General features: G+C 38.7%; 2 protein-coding genes across 2 annotated transcripts in view; both read right to left on the reverse strand.

The window, feature by feature from the left end:
* The window catches only part of mylk3 (myosin light chain kinase 3), a 46,324-nt gene extending 44,883 nt beyond the window's left edge, over positions 1-1,441 (reverse strand). The window contains exon 1 of the mRNA XM_048605667.1: positions 860-1,441. Coding sequence (XP_048461624.1) covers positions 860-1,441 — 582 coding nt within the window. The remainder of the gene's footprint in view (positions 1-859) is intronic.
* vps35 (VPS35 retromer complex component) overlaps positions 1-25,406 on the reverse strand; it is a 159,204-nt gene that overhangs the window by 129,404 nt on the left and 4,394 nt on the right. The gene's annotated exons all lie outside the window — the stretch shown is intronic.

Consider the following 25,406-nt stretch of genomic DNA (forward strand, 5'->3'; position numbering starts at 1 on the left):
TGGCCTGCTGTGTTCATCCAGCTCTACACCTTGTTATCTCAGATCCTCCAGCATCTGCAGTTCCTACTATCTCTGAAACAGTGAAAACTTTGTTCAGTTCCAATACAACAGTGTAATAGACATTGTTTCCCACATTGCTGCTGGAGATCTCAGAAATATCTCAAATGAAGAATAAAATTAGCAAAAAAACAGTTATTTATTGCATTACCATCATAATATATTTGTAACACTCATGGTATAGCTGGAATACACAATCCTGCAGTCGTCCTGTAAGTGAACACTTTTCTAACCTGGGAACAGGCATTAAAGGCTGTAATCTGATTTTTAAAAATTATTCCTTCAGAAGTTATTGTTCTTTATACAATAGGGATTGGTTTCAATACTTGAATTTTACGGGCAGGATGCTAACATTCTGATTTACATCTCTAGGCTCTGCTTTTGTGAATAGCAGGTAATTGGAGAATTTAGCAAGGATCAGAGGAGTACAGAAATTGTACACTCATGAAATGAATTTCATTGCAAAAACTTTTGCAATAGTATGAAAAGTTAATGTAAGGCACTAGATTCAATGCAGGTAATTTTCACTTTGTGTAATGACTGTCAAATGGGTCCAATTTTACACAATTGCACACAGTTATATTGCCCATGCTGGGCCTCTAACTACTTTACACTTGAGTTCATATACACTTTAATTAAAACTGTATTCTTTTTTCAAAATCAAAAGCAGGGCATGAACAGATAATTATTAACACAGACTTTCATTCCAGGAGTCACCTAGTAGATCATTATTAAAGTATAACCCTATAGTAATTCTATGTATTTTTTAAATCTAAATTTTGCTTTATTTGGTAAAACTGACCTCTGAAGATTCTATTAGGCATCCCTTTTTCCAAGGCACAGTTCCTTTTAGAATAAACTGCACAATGTGGGAATTTTTGAAGACTTCACCCACAAAGTGAATGGCTTTGTCCACAGCTGACACCATTTTTTCTATGCCATCTAATTTTTCTTTTTGTTTTGTTGTATCTTGATGTACAGTTGTCACCATTTTGAACAGTTCCATGAATAAGAGCTTCATCTCAGGATGATTGAGGCAGTCAGTATTTTGCAAGTATTTAACATCACTTTTACCGTCTACCATTCCATTGCAGTCTTTTAATGTTTTCAGTATTTCGATGCTCTTTTCTAAGTCACCCAATCCTTGAGACATGTCTTCCAATTTCTTAAGAACGTGTCCTTGAAAGTTTACTATTCGATCGACTTTCTCATTAAGAAGATTCAGTTTGTTGTCCATTGTACTTAAGTTATTGGCACTGCTGCTTTGATTTGTACCAGTCGGTTTTTTCACTTGGCCAACAGACCCAATTTTATTCTGAGAGTCAAGACTACCTCCTTCATACATTTTGGCCAAACAAGTGGCCAGCGATACTGGCTTGCTCATTTCTTTCAGAACTGAATAAATTAGCTCAGATCTTATGATATCTTCTTCCTCTTGAGCAGTTCCTCAAATAAAATAATCCATTCAGTTCTTTGAAGAATCTCTTTGCTTGCTAAAATACGAAAGACAAACTTTGCATCTGCTTTAGTTTTGTCATCCTATCTGAGCTTCCCCCTCTGCCGTCATTGTTGCCTCTCACACATTTTTAAATAACCCAACCAGGTTGATGTACTGTGAATTCTTTTGTGCCTCTTGATGTCACAGAAATGTTTCTGTGTGATTAGCATATTTTTCTTGAGAATCCAATGATAAACATGCCATTTGTAAAAATAACAAAACAGGGAACTTGCATTTATTCAGGTTGTAAATTTATGCACATATAAAATAATGATTGCAACCTATTTCATTAATCTCAACTGCAGGTTTAGGACTTGGAGTACAAAGGATTAGTTGATTCATGTATACAGCTATTTACAACTGATGGAGAATGCATGTTCTCAAATGGTAATGCATCTAGTGGCTTGCTACCAGCTGTCAGATGAGACAAAAATAGACTGTGATGACAATGGCATCAGTATTGCTTTCTTACACATGCCTTTAACATTTCAAACTCTGTTGTAGGATAAAGTTATATTAAATGGCATTCTAAGCATTACCATTAGGCCCCTTTGAAATAAGCCATAATCACCAATCCCATATTTGAACATAAACTTAAACAGAATGAGATTTAACTTTTAGTGCTCTTTTGAAATCATTCACAATGGTCTTTTTCTGAAAAACAATTAAACAGTCCCTGGATCAGTGTAACAATTTTTAATTTGCACATATATCATAACTAATAATGAAATATTCCTTCCACTGCCTCTCCAGTAACAATAAGAGTTCAGCCATGATGGATACTATCCAAGACTAAAATAAGTTTCAGGGATGGCTGTCTTTATCAAATAAAATTCCTTAACGTTCTGAACCAATTCCAACTTCCTTAGCTGGAAATCCTAGTCAATTTTTAGCTCCTTTTCTTGGGTAAGATTTGCTAATTTCCTTCCCTTTCTTTCTGAGCTTCAAACATCTAGCTGCTTTTCTCAGGTCTGAGGCTTTACCTTCATTCCAATTGCTTGGTTAGTCTTCGTTCTCTTTCTTTCTGCAGTTTAATTTTCAGCATTCCCAGCTATATTTGAGCCAAAATATCCTGGTCCAATATGCCTTTTGCTGCCTGCTCTGACTGCACTGAATTTAAAATGTTTAGCCAGCATCAAGAATCCCTGTATCTTTGTCTTACTGGGGATGTTAAATCGTACCTGCTTAGCAATAGCTTTTGGTTGCCTATGTTTAAGGATGCTTTTTTCTGTTAATTTAAATCCTTCTTACTGGCAAACTCATGTGCATCAGAAGTTTCCCTCTTTATTTACTTATTTATTTTACAAACAGAGCTCACTACCAAAACTGAGATAACAAGGCGTAGAGCTGGATGAACACAGCAGGCCAAGCAGCATCAGAGGAGCAGGAAGGCTGACGTTTCAGGCCTAGACCCTTCTTCAGACCAAAACTTCTTACTACCAAAACTCCTGGCTTGGTTTCAAATCATTTGAATCTGATATTTCCTTCTAATTATAATTTATTTCCCATTCAAATTTTGGTTCCTTTCACAATGGTTTAAACACTGGCTTTTAGTATAAATTTGACTTCTGCTCATTTTGAAGTGGGTACAATCCGGGACAAGAGACCCCAATTATTATGACAACATAACAAGGCATTTCCTCAAAGTGATCCATGGGTTAGAAATTTGTGTCTGTTTATTAATTTTGTGGTTCAATTTAAAAATAAACAGCTCCAAAGCTTTAGATTTAAACAAACTAAAGGTTAGTTTATTTCAAAACACTGCTTTAAGTTACTCAAGTGAAAGCAATAATATTACCATCTAAATACATACATAGATTGAATGCAAATGAAGATTAAAAGAAAGATGTACAAAGATGGAATTTTGCTCAGTTCTTTAAGATAACATTACAACCTGTAACTTTTAGTTCAAGTATTGGAATTCTGGACAGAAGGGTTGAAGTTGAAAAACTGTGTTCAGCAGCAATGATGGCTTCTGTAGCCAAATAGTCACAGTTTGCCTTTGTAGGTTAACTCAGAAAGTAGAGCAGCATCATGGAGTGAATGAAGGACCCTTTTACTTGATGATTCCACCATCTTCATCCAGAAAAACTGCCTGGATGACCTCCGAACAGGGATGATTTCTAAATTTTGCTGTGACTCTGCTGCGTCAGAGAGAAAACTGACTTGGAAAAATTTGTATTTTCCCTCCATCCTGGTATTTTTATTGTGTCAGGCAGGTTTTACAAGCCTTTTGTTAACACACTTTTTTGCTGGTTCATGAATCTTGCAGAGACACTTGCTGAAGATTCGAGAACATTCTGACAGGTAAGTGCTAAAAGGTTTGAATGCTGCAAATATTAATAGTTGCTTTATCATAAATTTGTTTTTACTGCTGTGATTGATCATAGGGATCTGACCATAAAGATCACTTGATCATTGTAAGAGTGGAGAAACACTAAAATACTTCTGCTGCTATTGGAAAAAACACAATTACGTACTCAAAACAGGATAAAAAAGAGCTGAAATATTTTACACCATGCTTAAATTTTGATTTGTGTGTCTGCAGCACTGTAAGTTTGAAAAGAAAATGTGTTTGCAGCTTTCCAGAAGCAAAGAAAAGCAGCCACCCTTTGACCCAGAACTGCTTTGATTGACAGAGGTAACAGATTTAGCTTAGAAAAAACATAGCCATCTGTTTTTGAAGTTTCAATAGGATTCATTGTTTGGAGTGGCAATTATTTATTTTGACAACTGAACACACAATTAATACTTGAATGAGTTTCAAAGGAGGTTAAGATATTTCAGTAGCTGGTTGTATTCACAGTTCAATTGGCCAGTTCAGTAAGTTATTAAATAATTATCAGTCATTGATGATATTGTCTCTAAATAGACATTTATTTTCACAACTCAACTGAATTTACTTCTTTTTCATAAGTTTAGATTTTTAAAAAATATGAATGATTTTGTTTTCATTGACAGATCCATTAGAATGTTAATGATGTACTTTTATCTCCAATTCAAAGAATATCATATCGCTACTAAGTGACTTCTGAAAACTGAAAGCGAGTAGCATTCATAATAAAGTAAGTTAATTGGCAGTGCACACTCAAGAGAATACAGACAATCTGATTGTCATTATGGACATATAGCTGCAGTGTGACAAGGATTGGGTCCTCAATATTGAGGTACATATGAATTCAAAAAGAATTGGAAGCCAGTCAAAGGTGGCATTGGTGCCATAGTTAAGGATGACCTTGGTTCAGGAGATCAGATTGCACAATTAGTTTGGGTGGAGATGAGAAATAGTAAGGGAAAGAAGTCACAAAATGGATAGATCTATGGGCCAGCTAAAATTAATTACAATGTAGAATCAAGAGTCAAACAGAAAAAAAGTGATTATGATAAAGGGATGGTAATAATCACGTGTGATTTTATTCTACATATAAACTGGAAAAAAACAAATTTGCAAGTATAGCTGGATGAGGAGTTCATGGAAAGCTTTTGAGATAGTTTCTAAGGGCAGTACCTTCTAGAACCAGCCACAGAGCAAATTTATGTTAGTCTGTGTTTTAGGTAATGAGACAGGATTTATTAATGGAAGCCTAAATAGCAGTGATCACAATGTGATTAAAATTTACACAAAGTTTGAAAAGGAGAAATGTGCACAAAGACTAGAAATATTTAAATTAGGGCAACCAAAGTGTGGTTGGTTGCAAATCCTATCGAATCGCATGGAGTGGCAGTTAGAGACAATGTGGAAATTACAGGAGCTAGAGGGTGTAATGGATGGCAGTTGCAGGGAGGTAGGAAAGCCGCAGACACAGTCAGGTAGATGGGTTACCTCCAGGAAAGGTTGTGCAGAAGTCCCCTGTGGCTATTCCCATCTCAAACATGTATACTGTTTTGGAAAATGTCGGGGGAATATAGCACTGACAGCCAGGTTTCTGTTACCGAGAGTAGTTCTAATATAACGAGGGGTACATCAGGTTCCAAGCGATTGATTGTGATAGGGGACTCTCTACTCAGAGGCACAGATAGATGTTTCTGCAGCCAACAACGAGACATCAAAGTAGTGTGTTGCCTTCCTGGTGCCAGGATCAAGGAGAACTCAGAGAGGGTGCAGAATATTCTCAAAGGACAGAGGGACCAGCAGGAGGTTATTATACACATTGGAACTAATGACATAAGAAGAGAAAAGGACAAGATTCTGAGGAGAGAATATAGAAAGTTAGGCAGGCATTTAAAAAGAAGGTCCTCGAGGGCAGTTGTATCTGGATTACTCCCAGTACCACGAGTTAGTGAGGGTAGGAATAGGAGGATAGAGCAGATGAATGTGTGGCAGAGGAGCTGGTGCTGAGAACAATGATTCACATTTTTGGATCATTGGAATCTCTTCCATAGATGTGCAGGCTAAGTGAATTGGCCATGATAAATTGCCCATAGTGTTCAGGGATATATAGGTTAGATGTGTTAGCCATGGGAAATGCAGGCTTACAGGGACAGGGTAGGGGGATATGTCTGGTGGGATGCTCTTTGGAGGATCAGTGTGGATTTGTTGGGCTGAATGGCCTGTTTCCACATTGTAGGGATTCTATGACCTATATAAGAAGGACAGATTGGATCTGAATTTGAAGGGGACTAATATATTGGTGGGGAGATTTGCTAGAGCCACTCGGGAGGATTTAAATTATTTGGGGGCGGGTGGGACCAAGGGAGATAGTGAGGAAAGAGATCAGTCCGAGACTGGTGCAGTTGGGAAAAGGAGAAAGTCAGGGCAGGCAGGAACAAAGCAGAGAGTGAGGTAGAACTGATAAATTAAACAGTATTTATTACAGTGCAAGAGGCCTAACAGGGAAGGCAGATGAATTCAGGCATGGTTGGGAACATGGGACTGGGATATCATTACAAGTACACGGATGTGGCTCAGGGATAGACAGGACTGGTAGCTTAATTTTCCAGGATAGAAAGGGGAGCGAGAGAGAAGGCGGAATGGCATTTTTGATTCGTGATAAAATTATGGCTGTACTTAGGGAGGATATTCCCAGGAATACATCCAGGGAAGTTATTTGGGAGGAACTGAGAAATAAGAAAGGGCTGATAACTTATGGAGATTGGACTATAGACCCCCTAATTGTCAGCAAGAATTTGGGAAACAAATTTGTGAGGAAGTCTCAGTTATCTGTGGGAACAACTGATAACCGACGAGCTCTCCTGGACTTCCCATGTACATGCAACGATGAAGAATATACAACAATGCTTCTTCTTCCTCAGGCAGCTCAGGAAATTTGGCATGTCCATAAGATCCCTCACTAACTTCTACAGATGCACCATTGAAAGCATACTGTCTGGATGCGTAACGGCCTGGTATGGCAACTGCTTTGCCCAGGACCGTAAGAAATTACAGAAGGCGGTGCACAGCCCAGACCATCACGGAAGCCAACCTTCCATCCATGGACTCTATTTACACAGCTGGCTGCCAGGAAAGGTGGCCAATATTATCAAAGACCCATTGCGCCCTGGTAATGACCTCCTACAAGCCCTTCCATCAGGCAGAAGATACAAGCACAGGCATATTCAGGAACAGCTTCTTTCCAGCCGTTATCAGACTGTTGAATGGACTCTAGCCTCAAATACTGTAACCAGCAATGTAACCTGTATGCCTCTAATTCTTTTTGATCTGTACATGCTTGTTGTGATCTGTCTGTACTGCTTGTTAACAAAACTTTTCACTGTATTTTGGTACACATGACAATAAAATCAATCCTAAAGATCCTAAAGATAATAGGATGATTATGATAGGGGATTTTAACTTTCCAAACATAGATGGGACTGCCATAGTGTTAAGGACTTGGATGGAGTGGAATTTATTAAGTGTGGACAACAAAATGCTCTGATTCAATATGTGATGTATCTACTACAGCTGCAAAACTTGACCTACCCTTGGGAAATAAGGCAGGGCAGGTGACTGAGGTATTAGTCAGGGAGAACTTTGCCACCAGTGATCATAATTTTATTAGTTTTAAAATAGTGATGGAATAGGATAGACTGGATCTAAAAGTTAGAGTTCTAAATTGGAGGAAGGCTAATTTCGACGGTATTAGTCAAGGACTTTCAAAAGTTGATGGGGGTGGATGTTCACAGGTAAAGGGATGGCAGGAAAATGGGAAGCCTTCAAAAATGAGATAACCAGAGTCCAGAGACAGTATGTTCCTGTTAGGGTGAAGGGCAAGGCTGGTAGGTGTAGGAATGCTGGATGACTAGAGAAATTGAGGCTTCGGTCAAGAATGAGAAAGAATCATGAGTCAGGTATAGACAGCAGAGATCGAGTGAATCCCAAGAAGTCTATAATGGCAGTAGAAGTTTATTTAAGAGGGAAATCAGGTGGGCAAAAAGGGAACATGAGATAGCTTTGGCAGATAGAGTTGAGGAGAAATCAATGAGTTTCTACAAATACATTAAGGACAAAAGAGTAACTAGGCAGAGAATAGGGCTGCCTATGTGTGGAACCACAGGAGATGAGGGAGATGCTAAACAAGTATTTTCCATCAGTGTTTACTTTGGAGAAGGATATGGAAGATAAAGAACATGAGGGAGTCAATAGCAACATCTTGAAAAATGCCATATGACAAAGGAGGAGGTGCTGGACATCTTAATACGCATAAAGGTGGATAAATCCCTGGGACCTGAACAGGTGTCCCCTAGAACTCTGTGGGAAGCAAGGGAAGTAATTGCTGGGCCCCTTACTGAGGTATTTGTATTATTGATAACTACAGGTGTGGTACTGGAAGACTGAAAGTTGGCTAATGTGGTGCCACTAATTAAGAAAGGTGATAAGGAAAAGCCAGGGAACTATAGACCAATGAGCCTGATATTGGTGGTGGGCAAGTTGTTGGAGGGAATCCTGAGGGACAGGAATTACATGTATTTGGAAAGGCAAGGACTGATTAGGGATAGTTAACATGGCTTTGTGCATGTGAAGTCATGTCTCACTAACGTGATTGAGATTTTTAAAGAAGCAATGAAGAGGATTGATGAGGGCAGAGCGGTGGACATGATCTATATGGATTTCAGTAAGACGCTCAACGAGGTTCCTCATGGTAGCCTGGTTAGCAAGTATAGATCACATGGAATGCAGCAAGAACTAGCCATTTAGATACAGAACTGGCTCAAAGGTAGAAGACAGAGGGTGGTGGTGGAGGGTTGCTTTTCAGCCTGGAGATCTGTGACCAACGGTGTGCCACAAGGATCAGTGCTGGGTCCAATGTTTTTTCATCATTTATATAAATGATTTGGATGTGAACATGGGAGGTATGGTTAGTAAGTTTGCAGATGACACTAAAACGGTGTAGTGGACAGCAAAGAATGTTACCCCAGATTACAACTGGACTTGATGAGATGGGCCAATGGGCAAATGGAGTTTAATTTAGATAAACGTGATGTGCTGCATTTTGGAAAGGCAAACCAGGGCAGGATTTATGCACTTAATGGTGAGCTCCAGTGGAAAGTAGCTGAACAAAGAGACCTTGGAGTGCAGGTTCATAGTTCCTTGAAAGTAGAGTCTCAGGTTGACAGGATAGTAAAAGCGGCGTTTGGTGTGCTTGCCTTTCTTGGTCAGTGCATTGAGTATAGGAGTTGGGAGGTCATGTTGCGGCTGTGCAGGATGTTAGTTAGGCCACTTTTGGAATACTGCATGCAGTTCTGCTCTCCCTGCTATAGGAAGGATATTGTGAAACTTGAAAGGATTCAGAAAAGATTTACAGGGATGTTGCCAGGGTTGGAGGGTTTGAGCTACAGGGAAAGGCTGAATAGGCTGGGGCTATTTTCCATGAGGCTGAGAGGTAACCTTATAGAAGTTTATAAAATCATAAGCGGCATGGATAGGGTGAATAGCTAAGATCTTTTCCTCAGGGTGGGGGTGGGGGGGGGGGGGGGTGGGGTGGAGTCCAAAACTAGACGGCATAGGTTTAAGGTGAGAGGGGAAAGATTTAAAAGGGACCTGAGGGGCAACGTTTTCATGCAGAAGGTGGTGTGTGTATAGAATGAGCTGCCAGAAGAAGTGGTGGAGGCTGGTACAATTACAATATTTAAAAGGCAGCTGAATGGGTATATGAATAGGAAAGATTTAGAGGGATATGGGCCTGATGGAAGAGGTTGGAAAAGTGTATTACTGGGGAGGGAGGGGTCTTTGATGATGATGGCAGCCTTTCCGTGGCAATGAGAAGTGTAAATGGAGTCCATGGGTGGAGATTGGCTTTCTTGATGGTCTGGGCTGTGCACACAAGTTTCTATGGATTCTTCCCCTCCTGGGCCAGGCAGTTACCATACCAAGCTGTTATGTACTGAGGTAGAATGCTTTTTATGGTGCATCTGTAAAAGTTGGTGAACGTCCTTAGGGACATACCGAATTTCCTAAACCTCCTGAGGAAGAAGAGGCTTTGTTGTGCCTTCTTGACCGTTGCATCAACATGGGAGGTCCAGGGCAGATTGCTGGTTATCGTCGCTCCTAGGAAATTGATGCTCTCAACCGTCTCCACCTAAGCTCTGGTGATGTAAATAGGGGTGTGTCCTCTCCCTTTCTTCCTGATGTCAATGATCAGTTCTTTTTCTTTGCTGACATTGAGAGAGAGCTTGTTATCATTGCATCATAACACCAAACACTCTGTCTCCTTCCTGTAATCTGATTCATCATTGTTTGATGGTGTCATCAGCGAACTTGTAAATGGCTTTCGTACACAGTCATGAGTGTACAGGGAGTACAGCAGGGAGCTGATTACGCATCCTTGCAGGATCCCGGTGTTAAGGATTATTGTGGAGGAGGTGCTGTTGTCTATCTTCTCTGATTGTGGTCAGTGGGTCAGGAAGCTGAGGATCCAGTTGCACAGGACAGAGCCACAGAGAGAATGACTAAAGATTTATCAGGAGGAAGAAATTAAAGTATGAGAAAATCTAGCCAGAAATGTTAAAACAAGTAATAAGAGTTTCTATACGTATCTGTAAAGGAAAAGAGTAAACAAAGTGAATGTTTGTCCTCTACTGAGTAAGGATGGGGAATTAGCTGTAGATCGAAGGAAATGACAGCTGAAATGAACAAATATTTTGTTTCCATCTTCAATATAAAGGAAACAAAATGCATCTCAGTAAAAGTTATATATCAGTAGATATAGAGGGGAAAGACCAAAAGCAGGAAATGTATTTTGTGAGGAAGGAGTTGGAATCAATCATTCAAGAAATTAGAGCTTGGTGCTTAGAAAACTTCAAGGTAATCGGAAAGAATCAGCATAGTTTAATGGTAATGAAATCATATTTAACTAAGTTACTGGGGCTCTTTGAAGCAATAATATTCATAGTGAATAAAGTGTAGCCCATTGACAACCAGTACCTGGAATTTAGTAAGGGCCCACATAGAAGGTTATTGTACAAAATAGAAGCTCATTGGGTATGGGGATAATATACTAACATGGATGGAAGATTGGCTGGCAGGCAGAAAACAAAGTGTAAGTATAAATGGATGTTTCTTTTCATTGGCAAGATCTGTCCAATTTATATCAATGACTCGCTTGAGGGGAGTGAAAGCATGATAGGTTTGCAGATGATATAAGAAATGAGGCAAGTATGTTATGAAGAGACATAATAACAGATTGATCAAGAAAGAGTAGGTGGACAAAAGTCTGGCAGATGAAGTATAATATGAGAAAATGTGCAATTGCTCACATTGGCAGTAAGAAATTAAAAAGCAAGGTATTATCTAAACAAATAATTACTACAGAATTCCAAGGTGCAGCAGGCTCTAGGTAGTCTAGTGTATGAATTGCAAAAGGTTAGTGTGCAGATGCATCAAGTAAGGGAGAAGGCTAATGGCATTAGCTTCCATTATTATTTGAGGAATTGAACATTAAAGTAAAGATGTTATGCTTCAGTTACACAGGGCAGTGGAGAGTCCACCACAAATACTGTGACCAATTCTGGTATCATTATTTAAGGAAGCATGTAAATACAATGGAGGCGATTCACTGGAATTTTATTAGATTGATGTTAAAATGAGCGGATGGTCTTTGAAGAAATGTTGGACAGATTGGTCTTGTTTTCAGCAGAGTTTAGGGAGTGAGTGTTGACCTGTTTGAAGAATATAAAATTCTGCATTGTCTTGACATGGTGCTGTGAAAATAATGTTTCCTTGTGTGGCTGAGAAAAGAACTAGAAAGAACTGTTATAAAATTAGGAGCAAAATGAGCTCTGCTGCTCCATCACCAGCTTCAACTGGAGTCTGCACTGGGCCTTGACCAGAGTCCGCGCTGGGCCTCGTCTCTAGTCTGCATTGGGCTTCAACTCGAGTCCGCGCTGGGCTTTCAATGGAATCCATGCTGGACTTCAACTGGAGTCCGTGCTGGCTCAACTTGCTGCCACCAATGTCATTCGAGGTTGAGAGGTTGGTAGAAAGAGAAAAAAACAAGAGAAGAGAGAAAAAAGAAAAGAAACAAAGCGGACGAACTCTACATCAGGAGCCCTATTCCACCGCCACATTTCCTGATAATAGCTGGTTTTGTTTTACAGTGTTTTTCCACTCTGTTCCCGATCCTAACTATTCACTTCCTCATGTTACCACATTGTTACTTTCAACACAACAATGAGTTGAATAAAACACAGAAAATGCAGAAGAAACTCAGCTGTTCTAGCAGCATCTGTAGAGAGAGAAACAGTTATCATTTTGAGTCCAATATGACTTTTCTATAGAACGGAGTTGAGGTGGTTGGTCAAAGAACCAGTGCTGACATGAGGACAAACATTTTTACGCAGTTAGAATCTGGAATACACTGCCTGACAGTGTAGAGGAGACAGATTCAATCAAAGCTTTCAAAAAGGAATAGGATAAACATCTTTTTTTTTTAAATTACATGGCAATGGAGCAAAGGTGTGGGGAATTCAACTAGTTGAGACTCTCAGCAAGAACTGGCACAATGGGAAAGGCCAAATGGATTCTTTCAGTGCTATCACCATTCTATGAAATTAGTTCTGCTGATATTCCATGAGAAATGTGTGGAATTTCAAATTATGTTTTTCAATTATATATTGACTTAACGGCTTTGGCTTTGGAAAAAATGTAATTTTGTTTTCAGAACAAAAGCAACATGTATTTCTATTTTAGTGCGGTGCAACATTGAGGGCACTGTGCAGTACTGTTTCCAAACAAAATCTGTCACCAAACCACGAATGAAAATATTATGAAGATATTGAGGCAAGTGACATTGTCAAAGAGGTGGATCTTAAAGAGCATCTTCAGGAAGGGGAGGGAGATAGAAAAGTGGAGAGCTGTTGGGATGAAATTCTAGAACCAAGTGCCTCTTTTTAGGCAGTCCCTCAAGTCCAAAGATAACTTCCTTCCACTCCGACATTGTGGACTTACAGTCTATGCTGCTGAAGGTGTGATGTAGGAGCCACAAACATTGATAATATGCAAGAGGCTAAAGTTTCGGAGTGCAGAGATTTCTGGAGGAGTTTACAGAGATAGCAAGGGGCCGAGCCATGGTTAGATTTGAAAACAAATATGAGAATTTTAAAATTGAGACACTAACAAACCAAGAACTAATATTCGTCAGTGAACATTGCAGGCAGGGCTGAATGCAAGGTGGTAGGAGTTGGAGTAGGCACAACTCCCTTTGTCCTCAAAATCCAGTTCAATATTTATCCCTTAATAAATAGCTCTAAAACAATGAATCATACCTAATTCTTGCTTGCAAACTGACTTTCTTCTTTCCTGCATTACAACAGTAACTGTACTTCAAAAGTACTTAAGTGATTAATTGGCTGTGAAATACTCTTGGAGATGTCAACGATCTGGAAAACACTATACAAATGCATGTTCTTTCTTTACTTCGGTGCAACTTCTGAGATTACCTTTCACTTTACCTACACTTCTGAGCCAAGAGAAAGGCATGGGAAAAGACAACAAACTCATCTAAAGTTATTGTTTATAATAAATTATTGATAAATAATTATTGTGCATTATTGCAGTTCCACCATTAATAAGAATGTTCATGAATGCTGTATCATTTACTATCTTCCATGTTCAAGGAGGAATAATGTATTCAGTAAATTATGGCAGCCTGCTTGATTGTACATTGCCACTGTTTATTTATTACCTTTATTAAACCAGTTCATGGATTATTGCTGAACCCATGTTCAAATGCTTAATTTATTCTCCTGTTTTCCAAGGTTTAAGAGGTCATAAGAAACTTATCCAATAAGTTAAATGCAGTCACAACAATTTTTGTTTATTTTCTCGATCACAACATTACCAGAAAGACAGTCAGATTTCTGTGGAGAGAAGGATCACTCACTATGGCAGTTTTGAGTAGAAAAGAAATATCTGAGGAAAATCTGAAATTGTACCATTTCATTTTCTATAAGCAAAGATATGTTAATGTATAAAGATACATATAGTTATAAATTCTACTCTATATACCTGTTGGGGCAGTCCAGTCCTGTAAATGTCTTGAGTATCTTAGTTTCATGGGAGTTAATGATTCACACTGCCCTAATTTGACTCTCACAGTAGCAGGGCACAGAGAGTAACAATAGTACACTGTGACTGGGCCACATTTTCATGCCTTTTAACTGTGTACTGCTGTAATTTTCCCAAAGTCAGATTGAACAAATACTTGTTGAGACATAGCTGCTTACAGTTAGTTAACTTGCTTTATTTCAAAGTGAGTAACTAGGTAGAGCAACAATTATGATCAAATTCACTTTGTTCATGTGCCACAACTCGCATAATAGAACAAAATTAATGAGCATCCTGTACCTTGTCACATTAATGGAATGTCTTGATTAAATGAAGCAAACTATTTTCAAACAACCCATGCATTGTATCCTTCCTGCAGGCATGTTTGCGTGCTTGCTGATTTACAGCTATCAGTTTCTGAAACATGTCAGTGTAATATACTATTTCTGTATTTTATCTATTATTATTATATTTCATGAAAGACCTTCCAAAGCAATGGCTGTGAATAATTTTATTGGTTAAGGATGACATTTTTGCATTTGTTTAGTGCCTTGCATGACCACAGGATATTCTAACGTCAATTAAATACTCAGAAGTTGTCATGAAGAGTCACTGGCCTTGAAACATTAACTTTGCTTTCTCACCAAAGATGCTGCCAGATCTGCTGAATTTTTGCAGCAATGTCTGATTTTGTGTGACCAATTGCCTGACAGACTGCTGTTCAGGACAAAGGCAATTCAACCAGATTTCATTAACACAAAATTACTTTATTTGTTGTAAAAATACTTAACCTTACCAAATGGCGGGGAAAAGAAAGAATTACTAATCTACTACATTGCAATCCAAATTATACCCCCGTAAAACTCCAAATATGCACAAACACATTTCTGAATAAAAAGGCAAAGGACAGTTGTTTGACACAATTATTATGGGCGGAAAAAAGAGGAAACAAAATTCTAAAAATCTGAAGGAGGCTTAAGTTGTGTCTCACAGTTTCATTTGGTTATTGAATAAAAACTGAAAGAATGCGGATGTTGTAAATCAGAAACAAAAACAGAAATTACTGGAAAAGCTCAGCCTCTCTGGCAGCGTCTGTGAAGAGAAATCTGAGTTAATGTTTTGGGTCCGGTGACCCCGTTCTGAGGAAGAGGCACCAGACCGGAAACGTTAACTCTGGTTTCTCTACGCTGATGCTGCCAGACTGGCTGACCTTTTCCAGTAATTTTTGTTTTTGCTTCCATTTGATTATAGCTGATGACACACTCTTGTCAGCAAAACGATGATCTTCACTTCAATAATTGATTCAGTGGACCTAGGTGTTTCTTAAAATGTTTTTTTTCTAAGTTTCTTGGTTTTTCTTCCTTTTCACATACATCAAGAGAAGTGGGAAGCAAGATATGTTTAATCTTCAAAGGCTCGGGATGTTTTTGGCTGCTCTGCACAGAGATCTGGAACAAACTGTGGTTGAGTCAATACATGGACTGTCATTAGGCAGTTTTTCCTCAACTCAAAAACCCCTAATGCCACTCAGACTCAATAATGTCACAATCTCATTGCTCCAGTAGCAATATTCAGCAATATCCACAGCTAAAACTGTTCACCACTGATATTTTCCAATTTGCAAAATTTTCTTGGTATTTATTATATAGCAATATACAACTTCCATTCCAGTATATAGTCCAAAAAGGAAATAAAGGAGTCCCTTACAAAGTGTAGATATTGTTTTAATGTGGAAGCATAGAAGCCAACTTGCAGAGTACAGTAAGCTCCCACAAATGGCAATGTGATAATGACCAGATGATCTGTTTTTGTGATGTCAATTGAAGAATAATAAGTCTAGGTAGTTCTGTTTGCTGGGATATGGTGCTTGATAGTGCCAAGAGGACAGCTTCAGTCCCCAGAATGGTTCAGGTAGTTCTTGGGACTTGATTGTCTCATTGCAGTATCATTGCAAAATATAACCATAATTAGCAACTCTCAGATAATAGGGACACTACAGGAAGAGGGAGAAATTGGATGGATATTTATTGAGGAAGATGCTGGGGTTAACTCCCCTGTTCTTCTTTGCAATAGATTCCCTTTCATCTAACCAAAAGGTTAGGGCCTCAGATTAATCTCTTATTTGAGAGACAGCATCTACAAGAGCAGAAAATTACCACAGGCTTAAGCAAACTGCACTCACGTCCTGGAGTGAGCCTTGATCCCTTAACCTTCTGGACAAGAATGTCATCAACTGCACCAAAATTGACAATGCTAAGACAAGCTAATGAAATGCTTATTTCTTAAATACAATTATGAGCCAGTATAAAAACTAACAATCAGCGTGTAAACTACATATTTTTTTGAATCCTATTTTGTTTTGCATGAAAATAAATATTTTTGGAAACCATAATTAAAATAACTTTTCTCTACTTTTTTCATTGGAAAATGGTCAAGAAAATCCTGACTTAATACGACAGAGATCCATTTTGATCATGAAACACAGTATGGAGTTAGGAAATAAAGACAGTACCCTATTGTAAAATGATTTTCTGCCAATTATACAGAATGTCAAGTCGAGCTATAACTTGGGTAACCTTCAAGCACAGTGTTTTTGGATGTTGGAATTCATATTGTTTAGCGTCTATATCAAATATCTGAACAACATGTTCTGATGCACCAACAGTAAACCATGCTTTCCTGCAATGTTTGCCTTCCATTGATTGTGCGATTTTCATTCTCCAATATTCTCTCCACAAACAACCCCATGTTTATCTCAATACTTAGTATTGCCAAGGGCTATAAAATGTGGCAAACAGCCAGACTTGGCACTGAAGAAATTTGTTGACCATTTGCAAGTCACATACAATGGGGACACAAGCCAGACAGAATTGGATTGATGTTCATTAATATCAGCATGATGAAATGGACACAGCCCAATACTGTCAGAAGAGTTTAGTGTGATGTCTAAGTAACAACAGCATTGGGCATAGCTACAATGATTTTCTTGATTGTTTAGTCTTTGCACTTATTTCCTTTGATTCAGTTAGCCAAAAAAAAATCTTCTAGCTGGGGAGCAAGTGTGTGCCAAAGCAAGAAACAAGGAGTGCTGCAGTACTCAGAACTCAGGAAAACAGAAAGATTCAGACTGAAGCAGGGTCTTTCTGTATTAGATTATCTACTACACTATTATAAATTCCTCTGGTTCATGGCATAAATTGTGCACTTTCACTGAAACGACAGAGTGCTGACACACATATGAATATGTACAAAATCAAAGCAATGTTGGTGGAATGGAACCATTTTGTAGCAAAACAGTATTTTATCCTTAAATTACTTGAAAGACAAGGAGCTTGGCTTGGTCTGACCTGACTTACTTGCCACTGTTCCACCACCTATTATAAAAAGCTACTGCTGTTCAATATTGCAGGTTAAGCTTTCTTGTATGTAAGAGTCACATCAATGCAATAGACTCAATGTCTTCATTTTCAAAGCATTTCTCAGACATTTTACAGACTGTCAACCCAGCCGACAGAAATGATGATTTTAAAGGGTGTATCACTGATGTGAAAGAATTTCACACTAACTGCAGCAAGGCAAAGATGTGAGTATGTTTGAAATGAGACTATTCAATTCATGCAGTTCTTTAATTAGCCACCCACTCAGAGGTCAACATTCTTATCTTACTGGAGAAATAGTTTGAGAATGCAGAATCTAAACCACTTGCATTGACGTGACTCCTGCATTCCAGCCTGAATGATCTGAATGTTCGCACTGGAAGCAAATCCTTTGAAAGGTCCCAGGCGATTAGGAGAAACCATCAGGTTTCAGTCCTCTGTAGTAGTGACCTGCCTGCTGTGTCCATTTTTATGTACTTAGAATTGCCCAACCGAAATCATTAGAGTTAATTCTTCAGACCTTTAACTGAGCTTAGACGCTGCAGGTCAGTATCTGCAATGAAAAGAGAGATTATAAATAAATCACCCATCCCTGTCCCTTTTCCTCCTCTGAAGTTTATGGTTAGACCGTGAGTATTGGTAGCATCACAACTACAAACAATTCTGTTTTCATCTAATGTGATCCCATGTATAGAATTCCTGCAAGAGTTGATGGAAAACACTTCAATCCGCTTCACGTTACATTTTGAGAAAGTGGTGTTATCCTATCATTCCATCTCTTAGTTCAAACTTAACATCTACATCATTACATTATCCATAAAGAGCTAGGAACTAATTGATGTGTGAATATATACCTCAGGGTGGTTGGTCGGTCTTGCGGGACAGTGGTAGTACTCCTATTTCTGGGCCAGAAGGTCTGGGTCCAAGTTATACCTGCCCCAGAGATATGTCATAACATGTATGAACATGTTGATTAAAATAATTATGTGCTGTCGTCATGTGCCAAGTAACAATGTCCAGGCTATTGGTTTACCAACCACAAGGAACACAGCAATAAATGCATTCAATGAAACTTCAGCATTTTGAATCATAAGTGTGGTTATTTCTAACTTCTGGGTGCCAGGAGGGATTACATACATCACCCCTCTTATACTGCACTGGGAATTCATCAAGGGGGACGAGGGGGACAGAATCCATCTGTTGGAAGGCAGACAGGATCTTTTACAAATTTGATTGCACACCCACTTGCGCTCATTCTCCATTGAATTTAGTGTTGCTAACTCTCCAGGAATTGACCTGGAGTCTACAAAAGTAAAAACATTGAAAATGGGAGATACAAAAGGCTGTTTGGCTGACCATTAAAAGTCATCCAATTAAGGATTGAATCTTTTTCCTTTCTAACTGATGTAGGAAGGTTATGTATCTTATGAATGCATTTATTGCCAACTAATGACTTGAGATTGAGGCAAGTTATATGATGAAACAAATAATCACAGTTGGCAATCCTATTTGAACTCAGTAGAGATTAACAATGAATATTATTATCTGCAGACCATTTTAACCCCAAAGTTGAATTGGAAAAGTTGTTATGGTAAAAATGCTTACATTCTTAAAAGTAACTCTTACTCAATTACAATCCACCAGCTCCTAGTTACAGCAGAAGTAGGTCAGAGAATAGTGACAAGAGTGATGGGGATTCTGTATAGTGTACCATCACTAAAATCTTTTATGGAGACTGTATCCCTCTATTTTAATAGCAATTTTATTTTTAACAGTTAGAAAACTGAATTGTCAAGTCTTGAGAATCTGTTGGGTAAATAGGAGACAAGAAGGACTGTTTCCATGAAGTAAGCACTTTCATTCCACTATCTTTAGGTCAGAAGGTCTAGGACTGTTTCCTTCGCGCCCGACAAGCTAACCTCCTTCATGATTAGCTGACTAGCCCCAACACATGCTGTTTGTTGTGTTATGTCTCATAGTCAATATGTTAGGTCGCTGGAAGATGCTGCAGCAAAAGGTCTGATCTTGACTTTTCCAAAGAAGAGTTGTCAGAGAGGGTCATTGAGATGTCATTGCCTCTGCAGCAATCAAGCACTTAGAAAGGATATTTGGAGAGAGTAAAGGGGCCTTACTATTGATGCATCACTTGAAGATGGACACAAGTATGACAGACCAACAACAGTTACATGCTTTACGTAGAGTGAACACGATTGCAAATGGTCAGCAAAGTGCACCAAATCAATAAAATCTTTAATAGATGCTGTTTGTCATACCTACCCAAAAGCTGTCTAGATTTTCTTGATATCTGTAAAGCATGTGGCACCAAGGGACTTGGAGACAATAAAGACTGCAGATGCTGGAAGGCAGGGTCTATAGGTGTGAGGCTGGAAAAGCACAGCAGGCCAGACAGCATCTGAGGAGCAGGTAAGTGTATACTATCTGACCTGCTGTGCTTTTCTGGCGCCAAGGGACATTGGACATGTATACACCAAAGGCCAGAACAAACACAGTTGACCAACTAAATGGTACAATGTAACAACTCTAGTAGCAAAGGAAGTATTAAGAATGTGCACAAATGCAAACACATCAATGAGGTCAGAGTGAACTAAATGGAAGTTAACTTACCAAAGATGACTAAGAATTCCATGTTGTTAACCTTACATATTATGTCAATGGTATAAGATGATTTTTTAAATTGATTCATTCACAGAATGTGAGCTTTTACAAACATTAATGTTATTTGTCCTGTAAAGGCAGGATAACACACTCTAAAATTGACATAGGAGCTCGAGCTAACATATTACAAGTATTCATCCTGAAAATCATATCCCTCAGAAAATAGCACTCCTTGGTACAGCTGACAAGAAACCATATAACTGATCACCTATTCCATGCATTGGCAGAATTACACTCCAGTCCAATATACAAGCTCATCTTGGCTTTGCCAAGTCATGTAACTGGTGGATACCAATGGCCTAGCAGTGGCAGTGCACAGACCTTAGTATAGTCATAATTCAAGAAATTCAAATCACACACACTGGAGGAACAGGCCACAATGTGACACACATCGAATAAGCCAACAATCTGCAAGAATATGACTTCATAGTGATGTACAAGGCAAGTACGAAATTAATAATGTCTGACAGACTGAATAAATTACACAACCTACACATGGACCAAGATATTCCACTTGATCTACACATTCATGCTATAGACTACAAAGACATTCTGCAAATTGTTCTGTTATACTTAGGCTGGGGACAGTGTGAACAGCTGTGATCAGCAGCTGCCAAAATGAGCAGCCACAGAAGTTGCAGAATATATTTATCCAGGGATGGTCTAAGAGTATTAAAGAAGTACCTGTGATGGTTCAAAAATAGAAATTATCAGTGAAACTCAGCAGGTCTGGCAGCATGGGTGGAAAGAAAGCAATGTTAACGTTTTGAGTCATATGACTCTTCATCAGAACCAGATGCAACAGCGACAAACTTGGTCTATCGCAACAAGTCATTTCCAAGAACAAACAAATCCTAAGATAAAAGAGCAAGACACCGTGCCTATGTTACACCAGGGAAAGCTGAAAATTGATCACATGAGAAGGGATTAATCAGGATATTCAAAGATTTGTGAATTCATGTGAGGCCTGCCAAATGTATCACTCACAGCAGCAGAGGAGCCTCTACACCCACACAAGGTTCCATCCACACCTTGGACGAAAGTAACAACAGACCTTTTTGCAGTCAACAGGGAAGATTACATCCTTGTGAAGGATTCTTCTCTAAATTTAAATTGTTCATTGACTTGACAACACAAGTGAGAAATGAGTGTTACCTTTAGTTCATTCAGTATCCTGGAATGGATAATGTCTGACAACAGACTGCAGCACACTGGCAAACTGTTACAAGGCACTTATATGCACTGGGGAGTGACCCATAACACAACATTGCCCCACTCTCCACGCTGTAAGGGTCTTGCAGAATATATAGTATGTGCTATGAAATCAATGATCATTAAGTATCAAGCAACAAAGCAAGCTTGCACTGCAGCATTTCTATGCATCACCAATATTGAATGGATAGCTATTCCCAACTCAACTTATGTTTGGAGAATAAGTGCAAATGACCTCGCCCAGCATCAAGTTATCTAACCTTTCCGGGGCACAGAATGTTCTGCTTCAAAGATAAAGGAGAATGAAACAGATAGATGATAAGCAACTACCGTAATTGCCCACAAGGGAGAATGTGAAAGAGTTTGAAATACAAATACAGATACCTGAATACCAACAAATTTTTGAAAATATGCAATCCACCCAAATCATACAAAGTCATTATTGATCGTGGTGCTACATTACAAAGGCACAGAAGCCAGTTCAGACCAATTTATAACTTACCAATCACGCATGAAAAGGTAGTTAAAGAATGCTCTGATGATGTTGATTGTGTCGTAATGTGGAGTGAAAAGAACCAGAAGTAAGACTAAGTTGTGAAACAAATGAAACAGAGAACAATACATACCTTTCCAGAAAGAGATATAATCACCAGATTAGGTCAAGTTACCAAACCTCCAAAGCATTACATTCAATTTGAAATGAAGTCTTGTAGACTCTGTTTTAGCTGTTTGCATAATTATCAATAGACAACATATGTCTATGAACAACTGTAGCAGCTTCATGGCTGCTAAAACACATGTAAGATTGCCAACTTGGCCAAACAGCAGGGATGCTGGGTATGGGACACATTGGCTAAGTAAAGCTCTGCAAATTGCAAACTCAGAAATTAGATACAGTGCAAACATAGCAGCCAAGTGCTAATGACATTAGCATCATCTAAAAGGACACATCTCGTCAACTGTCAAGGTGGACAGTCATATCCTCAACAACATATCAACCAAACAAAGTAAGAGTGCATATTTTCAACCAAAAACCAGACAGAAAGACACTCAGGCCCCGCTACACAAAGAAATAAACATATGCAAGATATCCAAAAGACTGACAATGTTTCAAACCAATAAGCAAGTTTCCCTGATCGGCCAGAACTGTAGAAAGTTCCAGAAACCAATCCAAAAATGTATAAGAACAGGACTTATCTGCAGATGGATCTCTTGAACCCTCTGGAGACAAAGAGACAACCAGCGTGGCAGAGGCAACGACCGACAAACTGCCCGGAATGTGACAGAAAGAGAATAACAACTTCACAAACCTGACTAAAGTTACAAGCGACTCTGGAAAGTATTGTAATGACTAAGGGGATAGGGCAGGATTAGGAATAATATTGTTAGTATTAAAGTCTTGCTGTTACTTATTCCTTAGTAAAGTTGTGACAGTTTGCGTCGTTATGAACTTTGAGTCTATAATAATATGATCATTCTGGTATTGTGGGATACCTGAGTAAATTCATTTATAACTTATTCGTTTAAGTGTCTGATGGGTCCTAATGGACTTGGTACTACAACCATGTACATCTAATTGGGATTTTCTTGTGTTTGGCAAAAGGGAGATATGTTGCATCTGATAGTGAGTATATCTTTAAGAGACATGCTCGTAGCACCATTATTGTATCATAACATGTGACCTGGCAGGATAAAGATCACATAATATGGTAACTCACATCACTTGAAGCATGAGATGCTAATAAACCTATGCTGTTCTTCGTACCTACTAACTTAATGAAAGCCCAGACACACTCTCTCTCCCTGCCTTACATTATTTTATTATTACACTTATACATCTAACAGAGAACGATATATTGTCTAACTTCGGTCCCGCAAAAGGAGCTTCATCAAGACAGTACATTAAAAATTCCAACATGTGCTGTTAATGGGTGGAATATCTATCTCTGAAGTTCATTTACCAGAAATTGTTCGCTAGAACTATCTGGGCCACAATCTTTTCATTCAGTGGTGCTGATTGGTTAAGCAGTGAAACATATGCTTCTTTAAAATGGGAGTGAGCAAGTCACTTTTCTCCTCATAAAAGGTAAAAGATCTCTTAGCAAATCTCATTTCAGCAATCCAACCAAGAAACCCGGTATATTTTGATTTTTTAAAATTTCTGGACAGTACTGTTTCCATTGAAGTGATTTTCAAAAATAAACAGTTTTTTGCAACTGTTCTCTGATCACAAATACACATACTGGTTCTCCAATGATTAAGGGATGTGCCAAATGCATTAATTTAGTTTATGCATTGCTTCAGAACTATTTATCGAAGTAAAGTTATGAATTATCTGCTGTGTTTGCTTTTGATCTTGCAGGTATTCCCAAGACTGTAACAACAAAAAAGAAATTTAAATAGCAGAGAAATACTAAAAAGTCTGATCTGTTGTGGAATTCAGCCCGAGGTCCAAAACTAATTTCTGGTAGCTTATTGATGGACCAGAATGGTAATGATTTAATTTGTCGATAAATGAAATTAGACTGAGTTGAAGAAAAATATTAACAATGCAATGGATTGAAAAAGATTGTAGAATTGTTGGAGGAGAGGAAATAGGTATTTATAAAGTAACACAGTCATAGACTTTCCATCCCTTACCTTATAGGACATACTGAGACACATTGAAAGGGAAAAGAACAGATCTGGCTGGGCTCCAGGAAGCCTGGATCTCCCTATAGAGGAGACGTCTATTCATATTATTCAGCTAGTTGCAAAGTGGTTGCTGACATCTAGTCTATACCTAAGAATATTGATGATAATGGTATGCTTCTGACTTATGTATCTTTCTAGTTTCCATCTCAGCTTCATCCTGTTATCTGCTCTGATGATTAAGCTGCGGATGGTGTGACCATGGACCTCTTGCTTCCCAACCCCACTTTGCACAGACCAACACTTCCTTCTGAGTTCCTGTTTTTGTCACTAGATATTAGCTTGGAAGTTAGCATTGAGTTGGGAATAGCATTTATTGAGTCATGCAGGTTTGAATGGACAGTAGCCAGGCCAGGGGCAAAGGATGATTTGTTTTGCCAGCGTGGATAAAATTGCAGACAAATTCTGCTGCATTGAGTATCTTGATGGGGTGACATATAGGATTGAGCTAATAGGAAAGCCCATCAGGATGCAGAGTACATTGGCCAGCCTGCTAGGCAGCTTGCTGTCACTGTTAAGGGCCATACAGCAATTTGGCTCCAAGTTGGCAGAGAAAATGGCACAGACTTTTTAAGGCTTTCTGCAGTTTCTGTTTTGTCTTCCTATCATGATACAGATCCAAAAGCACTGGCACAGCAGCCTGTGTATCTGTTGCAGCCAACTATTTAAGATGTTCATTAAAGCTGATCTCGTTGAGTATCTCCTAATACTCCCTTTTATGACCAAATAACTAATATTGTTCAAAATTGCATCAATGAAACGTCTTGGGACAACTCACCACATTACCAGTGCTGTATAGGTACATGTTATATTTGGATATGGCTATTGAATGGGTCTTGAATTTGTAAAATATTTTCTTGGACCTATTTTCTACAGTTCAGAACCTAGGCTGAAGTGAAATAAGGATCTTTGTTCAAGATATCCTGATTTGGGTGCAACTGGTGATTCCAATGCAATATATGTTCAAAATTATCCCCCCTTCTGTAAAGTGTACTTTTCCATCAATGTCAACTGAAAATCTTATGTTCATGCTGACAAAGGATCTGAAAGGACCTGGGCACTACCTCCAAAAATCAGAATAGCCCAACTTTTAATCCTTTACATTCATATGTATTTGAATAGAAACTGTATTTCAAGATAATGGTGAGAAACAAAACATGCTAAAAGTTGCATATCATTTCCTGTATTACACAAAGAAAGTTTGACTTGACAAAGCACCCCACAAGCATGCAAAACAACAAATGCTGGAGATGACAGTGGGTAAAGCAACCTGACCAGATGTGATCTCCAGCATTTGTTGTTTTGAATGCAGATTCCAGCATCTGCAGTAATTTGCTGCTACTACAAGCATTCATGCTGTTTCACATTAGTTTCTTGATCACATAGGATTGAATATGGCTGAAAAGGGAGACAT

The sequence above is a fragment of the Rhincodon typus genome, chromosome 15 (genome assembly GCF_021869965.1).
Source record: "Rhincodon typus isolate 14 chromosome 15, sRhiTyp1.1, whole genome shotgun sequence".
Taxonomy (NCBI): Eukaryota; Metazoa; Chordata; class Chondrichthyes; order Orectolobiformes; family Rhincodontidae; genus Rhincodon; species Rhincodon typus.